This window comes from Amphiprion ocellaris, chromosome 12 (genome assembly GCF_022539595.1).
Source record: "Amphiprion ocellaris isolate individual 3 ecotype Okinawa chromosome 12, ASM2253959v1, whole genome shotgun sequence".
Lineage (NCBI taxonomy): Eukaryota > Metazoa > Chordata > Actinopteri > Pomacentridae > Amphiprion > Amphiprion ocellaris.
Window position 1 is genome coordinate 32098089 of NC_072777.1, and position 15668 is coordinate 32113756.

The window sequence follows — 15668 nt, forward strand, 5'->3', positions numbered from 1 at the left end:
GTGAATTAAAAAAACATTTTAATTTTTCGAAAAACCAGCTGAATCTAAAAGGGTCAAGTGGGAACTTTTCTTCAGGTCTAGGTCAGTTTATGAGGAAATTACTTGACAACTTCTAATACAAACATGGATAGACCTATGTGAATTATAATTTTTCTGTGTGTTTTTCTGAATTTACTTGTCTTATTCTCATTTATTTTATTACTTATGCATAAAATATAAGTTTCTATCTTTTTTTTTTACAGTTCCTTGCATGTTAGATGATGTTTAGCGTTTAAATTTTAATGTCGTGCTATTTTTAGATGAACACAAATATATCCCCCTGCCGTGTGGGTGACGTTGTGCTGAGCTCGGCAGTTTTACGACAGCAGCGGGGGGACTTACGGCGCTGTTACGTCGCACATTGCTCAGCAGAAGAAACTTATGGCTGCAGATGTGCAGACCGGGATTAACGGGGCCGACGCGGACTGGTAAAGCACCGTTTGACCTTTATCTCAATGCGTGCGTGTGAAAGAGCCGCCGCTGTGTGTGAAAGCGCGTGTTTAACCCGGGTTTTCTCGTGCCTGAGCGCGTCCACGTTCCTGTGACGCCCACTTGCATAATTGCCGTTAAACGCTACAGGCTGCTGGTTGTTTGCTTCTGATCGATGAGCTGATTTAAAAACCACTCGATCAGGCTGTTTTTAGGACTTTGATAATGTGGACACGTGACTGGCAGTGAATAAATGTTCAGAATGAGCAGCAGAGATGATAATAAATGTTCAGCAGCGTGTTTGTAAAGCTGCCAGGCCTCATCTGTGTGCGTGTGTGCGTGTGTGTGTCGTTTTCTCTCAGATGGAAAACACAAAACATCATGAAGGAGATTGACAGTGTGGGTAGTGAAAAGGATGAGCAGTGGTAAGTGGCAAGACATGTATTTTTAAGTAAACTTTTTGTACATTCTTAATATTTTTATGCATATTTATTGCACAACGGTATCATTAGCATCATTTGAACCACTTTAGTACAATTATATTAGTAGTATTATTATTAGTATTATTATTTCTTAAATACAATATTAATATAACCAACTGAATTTATTATAATTAAATAATATTTGGTTATTATTAATTTCATATACAATTGTTTGGATTTCATACCAGTTTATATATTTTTTTTTATTTTTTGTGAAACAAGTTATTATCATTGTTGTTATTATTATTATTATTATTATTATTATTATTATTATTAATAATAATAATAATAATAATAATAATAATAATAATAATAAAATTATGTATTAATTATTTTTATTAAAATTACTCTATTTATACACTATGTTAACCTTTTTTTAAAATGTGAATTTATGTTTTTTTGATCAGAAATTTTATTACTACTTTTTTTATTGGATACAATAGTTATGAAAACCATTTTACTCACTTTTACAATTTATCAATAGTATTTAATTATTTATCTTTAGACTTAATTCCTTGTTTTTGCATTTTTAACATTAAAAAAATAAAAGAATATCAAGTAAACTGTTCTGATTTTATTACTGTTTTTTAAGGAATAATATCAATAGAGCTGTTCAGATATTATAAAAAAAATTATACACATATTTTGGTAAATAATATTAATAGAACTATTTAGATTTAATTTATCTTTTTTTAGTAGAACTGTTTTTATACATTTTCTTAAGGTTTTTATTTCTTTTTTGACAAACAGCAGCAGTAGATTTTGATTTTTCTAGATTATAACGGTGATGGTGAAAAAAATATTCAGGTCCTTTACTTGAGTAAAAGCAGAAATGCCACATTGTGAAATGACTCCAATGATAGTAAAAGTCCTGCATTCAAGACCCTACTCAGGTACTTCATAAAACTTTGCTTAGAGTTTCAGAAGCACTTGTCCTGCAGTTCTATGTTTTTGAAGCACATCGCTGCTGATTTAATGTGCAGATTGCATTTTTAATGCTTTAGATGTTTAGGACTGAGCTTGTTTTAGATATATTATTCTATGGTAGTTTAATCTCCAGTAATACAGCGTGTTCTGTAAGACTGTCATATATGTGTAGCATCACTGTAACGCTAGATCAATGCATCTAAAAATAAACGACAGCTTGTCATGAGCTCGTAAAAACAGTCCTGGGATATTTTCCACGAGATTTTTTAAAGACTTAATTTATCTTAAGAAGTAGGAGAATGAATTTTAATTCAGAGTCGTCAAATTTGGAGCTAAAGATAAAGGAAAGAAGAACTGTAATATTTAAAGAGCTGTCTGATAAATGTAGTGGAATAAATGTTCAGTATTGTATTCGATTATTATAATATAGTGGAGGCAAGTTGCATAAAGTGAAAAAAATAATAGTATTGAGGAGAACAGTTGGTAGCATAATATGTAAAGGGTCAGTGTATAATTGAGGGACATTTGAAGTCCATGGGATAAATCTTGCATATATTTTTATTTAAAATAAAAAAATAATGTTTTTATATTCATTATGATCATACCTTTACAAATTCCATAATTTTTTATTATGGAAACAATCATTTATTAATAAAAAATTACTGGATATCACTAAAATGTCAACTAAATAGCCGTCCGAATTTAATAACAACCACCTTCTAATTAGCTAAACAATAATAAAATGAGTTTATTCAGAAATTATTTTTATTAAGTTGAGATAATCATGACAGATATTTCTTTTTTGACAAGATATCAAATTTATATGGAAAATAACTAATTGTATCTGTGTCCGAGAAATCACTTTCAACTAAGTTACCCATTACAAAAAACACCTCTCAAGGAAGTGTGTTAATTCCAGATCACATGACCTGCTCCACATGATGTCATTTCCTCCTGAAAAAAAGTCTGGCCAGACTCCAAGGCTTTCTGACTTATTTAATATAAAGTAGTGTGTGAGTCACGTGTGGATTTATCACGTCAAGAGATTTACTACAACATCTTTATAAATAACTTTAAATTTTATGCAATTGTATATATAATATTTAGAAGAATCGTTCTGTAAAAATGCCATATTGTGTTTGGTTATAGGCGGCCATCATGATTTTAGGCCTGAAAACAGCAAAAATGTCAAGCATTTTGCATGAGAAATTAATTTGACTGAGGAGTGGTTTTGAAACCTATATTACTGTGTTTTGGTTGATTTAAACTCATCACTACAAGCCTCTGGACAATAAACTGTGAATCTTCAGGCTCAATTCAATAAGAAAGATAAACAGCTAAACACTTCTGTGTCTCTTAAAGGGTTGTCAGTGAGACGAAGGATGAAGAGGAGGTTCCAATGAGCCGCAGTTTCTCGGTAGAAGACCTCCTTGATGAGGTGGAGAAGATCTGTTACGATGCCTCAGGGACTTCAAAGGTCAGAGACACTTTGACCTCTCAGAATCTAATCAGTGTTGAAGTCCATTTAACACTGGAGCTGCAGTGCTTAATTGATTAGCTGTCAACAATTTAATTAATCACCAACTATATAAGTCAGAATCCTCTGATTCCTGCAGCTTTTTAATTGTTAATATTTTCTGATATTTTTGGGTTATGGACAAGAAAATGACATTTGAGGATGTCATTTTGGGCTTTGGGAAACCCTGGTGGACATTTATCACCATTTTCTGACATTTTAAAGGCCAAACGACCAACTTCTGCCTTTATTTCAGGTGGAGATGGTGGTGAGGCTGTGGAAGGATGGTTTTACTGTCAATGATGAGGATTTTCGAAGCTACTCCGTTCCAGAAAATCAAGATTTCCTGGATGCCATTAAAAGAGGGTGAGTTTAATTGTCTGAGCCAGAAAATCCTTTGAGTATTAAAGGTGTATTAAGTAAGATTTCTCTGCCTTAAAGCACAAAAGGATCCTCATATCTTAAGCTCTGGTTTGGGTTTTTAAATTGATATTGGTGTCTCAGTCAAATTACTTCAACAAATGCAGACCGGCCAGAAAGGATTGTCACAATAAATTGGTATTAAAGTGCATATTGTTAAGTCCTGCTAATATTCAAATCTGCATCAAAATAGGACTTGAAATAATGTTCTGCTGAGGTCATTGCATCTCCTAGAGGTAAAATATAAATTTAATTGTACCCAAAATGCCTCATTTGCTGAACATCTCGTTATCCACAGACAGTAGAATTTACCAATGTCCCCTAAACGCCTCACATGCAGGCTACAGTGCATGCTAGCTAGGCGACTGTGCACAGAGGCTTCTAGTCTCCACTCAATAGCTTTGAATAGTGGGAATTAAGGTGTTTTAATGTCAGATTAACCCAAGTTAAAATCAAGAGACTTCATCTCTGTGGGTTGTTTTCTATGAGCGGTGCATTTTTTCAACATAGATATCGCAGACGATCGTGTTCATTTAAATGTGGGAAGCCAAAATCCCAATTGCCAGGACAGCTTGAGGTACAATTTTTGAATAATTTGGATGATTAGCACTATCGTTGATGACTAATCAAGGAATCACTAATACTCCTTGAGCCAGTAGACATGTAACCTGTGCTAATGTCGCTGTTTCAGTCAGCGGACACATTATTATTCATGTAGGAACGCAATCCTAGTCAATTCTGGTTTGTCTTACAGTTAGCCGCAGGTCATTAAGCATCACAGAAGGCTTTGTCGTGGTGCCCATTGCTAGCTAATCTCCCACAATGCTCTCTGCTTGCCAATTTGGAGCTCCCAGTCGTCCAAGTGTTAAACAACATGGCGCTTTTCCATTAGCACCTACTCGGCTCGACTCAGCTCGACTCTGGACGTCCCACAAGAGCGACTCCTTCACGAAAACCAAACCCAGTATTTTTTTTAAAAACTGGCAACAGGGACGGTGCGCATTGCTCTTCACTGAACTCTATGATCTTAAAAATTTGAATATGGCAACCAGACCTGTACCGTGGGCAAATGAAGAGGTCAAAGCTTTTCTGTCTTTGGTGGCAGACCAAAGAATACAGAGGGAGCTGCACGGTGTGACTCGCAACGAGAAAGTTTTTCAGGAGGTCTACGAGCAGATGGCTGCCTACGGATATAGTAGGACAACGAAGCCGTGTCGGGAGAAGTTGAAAAAAATCAAAAGTGACGTGAAGGGACTTCTGGGCCGCCGTGCTATGAAGACTCCACCTGCGATGAGGTGGTACTCAATTGTAATGGAAAACCACCTAAACCGAGCTGAGTCAAGCTGAGTAGGTGCTCATGGAAAAGCACCTTAAGAGGCTTTACAACAACCAGGTGGAACAACCAGGTGCTACAGCTGATCTACAATACATTTTCTTACATGCACGTAGAAAACACAAGTTCTCATCATCTTTTGGAGCTTGTGGAGTCACGATGCATCCATTCCTTGCCACACTACGTTGCAGACAGTGTCCTGCTGGAGCTTTAGAACGGGGTTCCTAAAATTGACATTAAGAAACAGCTTGGATACAGAAATGCAATTTTTCATATCTTACTGCACTGCGGAGTTATTGGGTTGTCAAGCATGTACACTGGATTGATTTTAATAACTTTACAGCACTTGAAGAGTGTATCATCCTTGAAATAGTATTGGATTGGGACTGAGTATCAGCAGAAACTTAATATTTAATGACCTGGATTGGAAAACAACTTGTTTTGGACATCCCTAGTTAAAACCACTGACCCAACCAAATAAAGTTTCATAAATACCACATAACTCTAAGTTTCCTTTTCACTTCTCACTGCATCCTTGCTCTTCCCTAAAATGTTTCTGTCTTTCTTTTATTGACTAGACTTATAAAATCATTTTTAGACCTGGACTTACAGGCTTTATCAGTCTGTTAAATATTTATATGCACGATTAGTCGACTAAACGATTGAACATTTCTACCCTCTGTAGTCGGCACCAGAAATCCTAGTCGCCTAAACTAATCATTAATATTTTATTAAAGCACAACGCTGGTCAGCTGAAGCTCTGGCTAGACGCAGTGAACAGCTGGGTGGGCTGTAGTCTCTTCTATAAGGACGTTTGGGTGTTGTAAATCAGCAAGGTGATAAGTAGCACAAATGATGTGGTAAAACCAACATTATTTGGCAGTTTGTCAGTATTTTGGTCTAGAAAATGAAGTTTATTAACCACTCAACTGGAGCAGTTTGTAACCACATTCAGCACAGGCATGAGAATGTTATTCTGTAAGTTACTGTAAAAGTTATTTCTTAGCGTTTCACTTTTAAGTGACTTTCTGTTATGTTTCATGGCACTTTGTGCAACGCTCATATGCATGGAGCAAATTGTTTTAAATACTCTTAAGGTCGTGAAGAGTGTGAATAGCGATTTCAAATGGCTCTAAATTTTGCATCAATATTAAAATTTGTTGTTAAATTTCGCTATTTTGTGACAACATTTATATGAAATTCTCATTTAATCGACTTATTAAATGGTTGTTAGGAGCATCCCTACTGTTGAAGCGACAGGAGTCTGTTATTCATACATAGGTCACTTTTACATTAATGTTCCTTATAGGTCCACTGAGACATACAGAAAAAGCCACATATATACGTATTTGCCATGTGCTGTGAGGTTGGACAGTACATCATGTGACATATAATGCTTGCGTTCAGAGTTTTTGTACCACCACAAGGCCGACAAAGATCAGTGTGGTCCAATAGAGGGGTTTTTTTTTGCAATAGTGTAAAAAATGTAAAGTAAATAAATAATATCCTTTAATTTGTGAAAGATTTTATTCAGAGTGCACAAGTCTGATGCTCCTCGGTCTACCACATCATTTGTCATTTTCTGTTTTTAACCTAATTATTACCAAGGTATTGCCAAGGAGGTGGAGCCTCGGTGGAGCTATGTGACGATCGGCGTTTGTCTGTCTGTCTCTTTGTCTGTTAGTAGCCTTACTCAAAAAAAGATTTGGATCAAATTTCCAAGGAAAGTCAGAAATGACACAAGGATCAATTGATTAGATTTTGGCAGTGATGGAGCTTATAGTCTGGATCTTTGTTAAAGATTTGTGTATCATTGTGAGATAGCCTCACAGCATCACTGTAACTATGACAACAAGTGAACACTACATCAGCTGCTTGCTGATGATCACATGATTGTGATCCTACTACAAATCAACCATTGTGGACTTATCGTGACTTATCCATCGGAAATGATACAAGGAACAATTGATTAAATTGTGGGGGTGTTTTTGAGTCCCATTAATTTCCGCAGCCCGCTACATATTTAGGTCACGCAATTCGGTATCCGTACATAACGTACACATGCATAACACACGCCTGTGCAAGGTCATTTTGTTTGTGGGTACATCTATATTAAATGGCCACATTCAATGGTGCCGTGATTTCTGACACAAATTTTTCATTTATTTCAGCCATCGGAAATGATATGACTGAGCAGCATTGAAGGAGTACTACACTCACTGAGTACTTTCTTGTTTTCTTTGTTATTTACGCAATCAACTCTTTTCTCCCTATATTAACACTCAACTCCACCCTAATCTAAATTTCAACTTTCAGTCGACTGACCCTTGTGAGCTCTTTTCTGCATGAAGTAACTTCAGAACAACACAAAGGAACATTTAGTCACCGAGTGTCTGATTAATTGAACCCTTTGAGCTCTTTGAGCTTTAAAGTCCAATATCTCCCACACGGGTCAGAAGTTATACTTAGGTCACATTTAATATCATTTCTGTCCTTGGATCAATTCATTGGTTTGCTCTTGCAGCCAAACCCCATCAGTCTCCAGAGAGGAGCTCAGCAGTAAAGATGTCCCTCCTGCAGTCCACCAGCAGGCGACTCAACATAGATGAAGCATAGCGCTCATGAGTGCAGCTCATTTGTCATATTGATCGATCTGACTAGACTCCAAACCTGATTTTAACTCCGTTTCAGGGAGCTTCCGGCGGAGTGGGAGAGCAGAGCAGAGGAGGAGGAGCTGGAGATCAGCGTGGAGGATCTGACCGAGGAGAATTATGTTCCCAAGAAGAAGGCCTTTCACCCCTTTAGTGGGCGAGGATACCGGCTGGGCAGGTGAGAGACTGTTGGTGTGGAGGTTATGAACTGTGACAGTGTTGTTGTCTGGCCTGGAGACACCACAGGAACTGCTTTCCAAGTGTTTGTCATGTCTCTGGGGATGCACGAGGACAGATATTGTCAGTAGTGTCACAACTGTGCAAGATGCAGTCACGAAACAGTACAGGTGTGCACTCAAGATCAGAATGAAGGCCGGGGTCAAAGATTGTAGGTGGGATCCAACCCATAACTACTGAGTAATAGTGTAGTAATAAATACTGAGTCATTGCTACTGTTAGACTGCGCTTTACACCCATGTGTCACCTACTTTTATACCTTGAAGTGTCATACTTTCTGACTGCTTGAACACCTGCATATTCTGTCTGTTGCACACCAGTTTGTTTCCAGATGTGAGGTTGATTCTCTGGAGACCAAACGGCTAAATGCAACGTTGGATTACGATATTTAATAAGTTGGTCATTTCAGTTTGATGGTCGCTCGGATTTATTGGACGCTTCCACAAATGAGGGGTTAAATCAAATGAAAAATGAGACTCAACAGGACATTCTGCAGCACAGAGTACTTTGGGAAACTGGTGGTCATCGATGTAGTTTGGATGAGCTTATTAGAGAACATCACAGATTTGGGTGGGTCTTATTATAAAAGTGGCCAAGCAGCGTTCTAAGTTCTAGTTACAAGTTAACAGAACAGTGCATGTGTATGCTTCCATCATGTTTCCCCTCTCTAGCACTCTCTCTGACTCTCAAAGTAAATTCACTCTTTCAGTGTCTGAGGACACAAAGATACGCTTGTTGTAAATTCTGTAGCTCACCCAATTCTGCGAGCATACCAAAAATTTGTGACTGTGTGGACCGTCCAAACTGCCAGAATGCCTACTTTGCATGTGCCAGGAAAGCAGCTGTTGTTTTACACGAGTATTTGGTCTGAGGAGAAACTACGAGGTGATTCTTCATCATCCATTTCTTTATAATTCATCACTGAAAGAGTTGTAATTGAAGTCAGACTTTTGGAGATGCTTTGATTTGTACATGCTTTCCATCGATGGAGCCAAAACACAGTAGAGAGTCCTACACTCTCCAGATATCCTGTACTGTGTCCATCCACTGTGCTCAACACATTAACACGATGCTACTGTGTAATCTATAAACAACTGCTGAATCTACGTGTGTTTGTCTGTGTGTGTGTGACGTGCGGGGCAATGCAGTCGTACAGAGCAAACCACCCTGTACTTATTGTAGTTTAAATACGTTGACGAAATTTCACTCTTAGTCCTTCGAAATTTGCTGTAGTGGGGTGTTTATTGGTATTCCAGCATATGGTGGGCTGACCAACACTGAGCATGAGTCTGTGAAGGTAAACCGACCCAGAACATTTGCAGAGTCCACATTTTATAAAGATGGTCAGAGAGTAGGTCAGCGGGTAAGGAGGGAGTTGTCTGTAAATACAAGGGTGAAAAGTGGCTCATTTGTGTATGGTTGCTAATCAATGACAGAGAGTAAGACAAAAGAACAAAGAATAATTGAATCAAGGGATTTGGCAAACGGTTGCAAATAGTCAAGATGTAACAACAAAAGGTAAGAGGGGGGTGAAGAGGTGACACCAGTAGCAAAAGGTGTGCTATTTTCTTCATCAAATACCACAAATGTTCATAAATAAGTGTCCAGTCTCCATGTTCAAAAGCTGCACTGGTCTGTGCTTACAGATGCAGAAAGTATGAACTGGCCTGTAAACACACACTTTCAGGTACTATTCAGGTCCTCTTATGTCCTGACTGTCAATAATCTGCATTCCTGAAGTATAAAGTAACCTTCATCTGTCACATGTGTCTCTGTACCCAGACTGTAATATTTAGGCGACAAGTAGCAACATGCAGATGCAGAAGAGGATCATAGAAACGCACTAGCAGTATTAGCAAGTTTTCTGAACATTACTTTTTTTGTTCATGTGTGCTTAAAGATGGGACTTTTCTTGACAGCTTCATTTTTTTTCATATTTCAACTCACTTGAAGTTGACAGATTATTTAATGTCCAATTTTGGAAATTCTAAAACATTGACATGTTAAATAACAGCAGTGAAATTTTTAGGGTTTTTTCCTTCAGATATTGTGGTTCAAACAGCCTCAAAGTTTAATTGTATTTATTTAAATTTTAAGCGGGTCAACAGGCAATTTAAATCAAAATGTCTTGGAAAGTTTTTAATACATCAAGCTAAAACTTCACAAATATCTTTATAAATATCCAGATCTTATGCTTAAAAAAATCTGGTAAATCAGAGAAGTGCAGAGTGTTGTGGCACCACACTTGCTTGGATGTTTTCTGGTTCAAAGCAGATGATTGTCTTTTGAGGGAAGTTCTGGGATATATGTCATACAACCACATATTTGGTGCTGCAGAATTCACTCTGTAGAAGCCAATGTTATAAGTAGAAACCAATCTTTGTCTGGGCAGGTGTTCTGCCTGGAAGGTAAAATGGTTTTGAATGCTGAAGAAGGAAGTCCTGGTGAATTGTTTGTTTGAGATGAATGTTGGATTATAATTGCTTTGGAGCAATAAATGCACAGATTATTGAAATGCAGGTTATTGTGTCGGGCTCTCTTCATCAGATGCAGTGAAGTTTGTCAGCGCGTCAATTATTTAAGTCCTGGTGAAACACCTCGGGGGCTTCAAGCATTGACTTTGCTACACACCCATAGATTTATTTTCTGAATTCTTAAAGTGGTGCGACTTTTTCTTATAGGAGCTCTCATATTATATATTTTGTTACAAGATAATTTGCATGTTAAGGACAAATTTTTTCTGAAATGATTAATAATGCACGTGTAGAGTTGGGGCTGCACAGTGGCTTGGTGGTTAGCACTTTCACCGTGCAGCTAGAAGATCCCTGGTTCGCACCCGGCCTTCCTGGGATCTTTCTGCATGAAGTTTGCATGCATACGTGGGTTTTCCCCGGGTTCCCCAGTTTCCTCCCACAGTCCAAAAATGTGCTTAGATTAATTGACAACTCTAAATTGTTCGTAAGTGTAACTGCTGGTCATTGAAAGAGTCCAAACTTTGTACTGATGTCCACAAAAAGGTTTAATCTTCACAGAAGCTGTATCACTTGGTGGTATACCATGAAAACTAGAAACGCAAATATGACAATATCACATTTGAATCATGAAGTAGCAATAAAACAAATACTATTGTCTCTCACTTCTCTCAAAACAAAATATACAGTTCCCTGAAACCTTATTGAAATTAGCAATTACCGTGTTCGCCTGGATGACCAACAGAAAATAAATAAAAGCAGACGGCATGTAAAATTGGCCGCTTAACCCGACCGATCTCTGTCTCTCTCCTGCGCTGCACCTCACGTCTGCACTGTGAGTCACATGACATGCAATACAACTTTATTAACCGGGACACATAAACAAAAAAAATAGACTAAAAATTATTAGTAACAGAATGAAATGATCAAAAGTACGTTGGAACAAATATTCTAACACTGCTTTCCAAAACAAAATTTACTTAATGATTGTAAAATGACCAAATTCCTGTGTTGTCATGGCAACCTAAGGACTCTCAAACAGTGTCAGCTACTGTAAGTGTGAATGCGAGTCTGCATGTTGTCTCTATATGTAGCCCTGTGATAGACTGGTTACCTGTCCAAGGTGTCCCCTGCCTTCACCATAAGTCAGCTGGGATAGACTCCAGCCCCACTGCGGCCCTAGTGAGGATTAAGCGGTGTATAGATAATGGATGGATGTAGAGTTGATCTGCTTCAAGTTTCAAAGCTACTGTACCACCAGTCCTACTACCATATGACTTTACACCACTAGGTGTCCTCCTAAATCCAGGTATGAAAAATTCCCACCAGCAGCTCTGACCAAGCAGACAGTAGGCCTCCTAAACTGAGAACCTCAACATTTTCACAGCATCACTGCATGAATAGCAACAGCTCCTGAGAGTCCAAATAATATCTGGCAGTGGACTTCCTGTCCTCACACCTAGCAGTTATCACACTGAGACCATTCACGCTGCTCCTGCTGTGCACACTTCTCACTGGCGCTTAATCTGTTCTTTTATTTGATTCCTTTCCATTCCCAGTGTTGCACCCAGAGTTGTGGCCAGGTCACCATCTGTGCACGAGGACGGAGAATCTCCTCCTATTCCCATGGTAACACTAGACCACACCCTTCCCGTTACCTCGCTGCAGATCTGGTTGGCTGACGGCAGGAGACTGGTGCAGAGGTTTAACCTATCGCATCGGTGAGTAGCACCATCCCAAACGCACCGCTTCACCTCACATCTCCAACCTGCCGGCCTGACATCAAATATCAAGTACAATCTGCATGCCGAAGACAGAGGAGTCTGTGCGAGGAATATCTTGGCACTCTCTGCTCCTGCTGTGCTTGTCTGTAAATCCCATAATCTCAAGCAAAGCAGGCAAAGAAGTAGTTCAAGGGATGTTTGTTGTAGCTCTGGAGGTGGAGGGGGGGGTTTGTTTTAGGATTACGTAATGCTTTGTTCTCGTCTGCTGGAGTTTGAAGGCTGAAGGCATGGTGCATGTTAGATCCCCTGCCACAGTGCATGGGGCTGCAGAAAACATAATCTGAGATGTAGCAACGGCGTGGATCTATAAAATCCCCAGAGAGGGATTGCATAACTCTGATGCAGCATTTATATAACAGGGTTAGGAGCTAAAACACAGCCAGGCCTGGACCCCTCCAACCCTCAGTGTGCGAGGGTTGCCATAGGATTGCTTGTATATGTCGGGCCGGTATTAATAATAGATGATGTTACTAGTATAGTGCTTCAGAGGGAAATCACGTGTCACAATAGGGAGTAGAGTATTTGACTGGGAATACTCTGCAGCTAAATGGGGGCAGACATGTTCAGCGGGGAATATTTCTGCCTTTTATTATGAATTTTTTCCCTCGATCTTTTATTCATATTTCTTTTCCAGGATCCATGATGTTCAGGATTTCGTGGCGCGCTGCCAGAGGAGCTGCCCACCCTTCGTCCTCACCACGTCGGTTCCTTTCCGAGAGCTCGGCGACAGAGAGTTGAGTCTGGAAGAGGCGGATTTGGCTAACGCTGTCATTGTCCAGAGACCCCTGAACACACAGGCTCCGTTTGGACACTCCTGACCAACAGGGCCTCATAAGATTCACTCAGCACGACACCGTTCCCCTCACTGACACATCACCAACCTGACAGCAAAATCTAACCCTCCTATAAGCTCTGATGTTTCTCTCTTCACTCTGCAGTTTGTGCTGCATTTTATGATTGTCATTTATGGGTTATTCCATCTCAAATCATCAGGCTACCCCTGCTCAACCATCTCTGATTTGCTTGAAAGATTTATATAGTTAACTATGGATATTTAAAATGGAAGATTTTTGATTGATTTATCAAATACTTTCTGAGAAAATTTTATTTTAAGTGCCCATTGAGCCTCTTTCACCACATATTTTGATGATAGTTACACCAAACTTCACTGCCAGTCTCCTCCAAGCAAAGGTTGATGCCGACAAAATGGGCTCCAAAAATGAAAAATACTCCCTGTTTAAAAAAGTATTTGGAGAACCAAACTCCAAATTTCTGTTTTACTTGAACTAGACTTCTTCCAGTATTTATATTTTTTTAGGTATATCTTGCCATACCTACTCAATCAGTTATGAAAGTTCAATGAAAAAAAAAAGTCATTTTTGTGGCCAAATATTTCATTTTTAAAGTATTCTGTGTGATTTGTATAATTTTGACATGCAGCTACATATGGTTCAGAAATAATCACTAGTCAACTTCTGCATGATCAAGTTGTTTTTTTTTGGTAATGTATGCTCAAAGATAGGACTTTTTTCAACTCACACATAATCAGAGATTATTGGTTGTACTTGTCCAATATTGCAGATTCTGTATCAATGACATGATGAGAAATATAATTGAAAATTTCATTTTTTTATCTGTAATAGTTGCTGAGATATTGTCGTTCAAACAGCCTCAAATTTCAATGTGCTGCAAGTGGGTCAGTGAGAAATTGTTTCAGTAATTATCTCTGAGCTAAAATGTCACACTTCTGTATGAATATCCACAATTTATGCTTTAAAATTTTCAGGCAAATCGGAAACAGTCGAGCAGAAATGGTTCTAAACATGTGACGCTTGGGGATCGAATGACCCTCGTAGTGTGTAGTTGGTCTGAAAACCTGAGCACATGAAAACCAGGTACGTGCATGGGATAGAAATGGTGTTTCCGAGTATAAAACCATCCCCACGAGGCAGCTTTTTCCCTTTCTTGTGATCAAATGCAGTCCTGTTAGAATCGCTTGACCCTTTGTTCATTTTCACCACCCACAGTCTCTGCTTTGTCTCTGACCCTCTGAGGACGTCCTGAGATGTTGGACTTCAGTAAAAGCAACACCAGAGTCTAGAAATGCAAGTAGAAGTCCTGCATTAAATGTTGTAGCATCAAAATATGCTCAAGGTACTCATGCAGATGCAGAATGCTCCATTACAGAATAACATTTATTATATATTTAAGTTAATAAGCCAGGACTACTCACCTGTAATACATAAGAGTGTATTTGCTGATTATATTTAATTCTGTTAGTGTGAACATGCAAAGTAACTTAAGTTATCAAGTAAATGTAATAGAATGGAAGTATAAAGCTGGAGTGCAAATACCCCAAAACTGTACTTAACTAACTTGCACTACTTGAGTAAATGTATTTAGTTACTTTATACCACTCCTCTTGACCTGTTTGCAGAAATCCCCAAGCATGTTTCAGTTCTTGAATGATGACGATCCCTTCATAAGGCAAGTGTCATTTATTACATTTTCTTTCTTCACTAACTGGTGAAAAACTACATTTTGTTAGTTAATTTTTCACTTTCCTTTCACTGTACTCTTCATGACTTTAGCCAGCTAAACACATATTGGATTGAAAATAACCAAAAAAGAAGCTGTCAGTGTTTAATTACGTTTGTCGGTTGCTGCAAAAACCATTTAACATAACTCATACCCAGTCCCCATATTCAAAATCTCAAAAACCAACTTAAGGATGCTTTTCTGCTCACAGACACTGTTTTCTGGTTTTTATGTGCACCGGTTTCAGTTCTTTCCTTCTCTGTGTGGGATTAGCTAATAGAGATATTTTCACTTAACCGAGGTGCTGCTGAGGCGCTGTGGTTGATGTTTACTTTGTCTTCTTCTCCCCCTGGAGGACAGTGTTTACCTGCCAACAGAAAAAACCCCGAAACTGCACAAAAAAAACTGTGAATCCAAACCAGTGCTGTCTTTTGTGCAGATGGTCGACCATCTGTCCGTCTGCAGCATGTAACCCTCCTCACTGCTTCACACTCACCAACACCAAGCAAGTCTCTGAAGTCTTCCCAAAGTGTGATCACTACTTTCTCTGCACTATTTACAGCATCAATAAGGGGCTTATATACGTTTACAATAATATATATATATATATATATAAAAATATATAAGGAAAATGTGATGTTTTTGTTTGCACACTGTTAGAATGTAAAAGAAAAATACCTTATTTATGTTTGCCTGGATGTTTGAGTGTAATCTCTTTTTTCTTCTTTTTTTAAGGGGTTGGGGAGCTAAGAATGTTTAATGTATGGTTTTATTTGATTGACTCATTTAAGGACATATCACAAGATCAAAGTATATACAATAAATATCCTCCTTAAAGTTA

General features: G+C 38.4%; 1 protein-coding gene across 2 annotated transcripts; it reads left to right on the forward strand.

Moving 5' to 3' along the window:
* Positions 1-349: 349 nt before the first annotated feature.
* Positions 350-15668, forward strand: ubxn2a (UBX domain protein 2A). 2 transcript variants are annotated; one of them, XM_023277730.3, is made up of 7 exons: positions 350-467; positions 831-893; positions 3240-3354; positions 3650-3759; positions 7838-7975; positions 12065-12226; positions 12924-15668. In XM_023277730.3, exons 2-7 carry the CDS (start codon positions 850-852, stop codon positions 13105-13107), a joined length of 753 nt encoding a protein of 250 aa, XP_023133498.1. In that variant the 5' UTR covers positions 350-467; positions 831-849; the 3' UTR covers positions 13108-15668. The 2 variants fall into 2 exon arrangements, with proteins under 2 accessions (XP_023133498.1, XP_035807512.1); XM_035951619.2 differs by lacking the exon at positions 831-893 and having other exon boundaries at positions 377-467.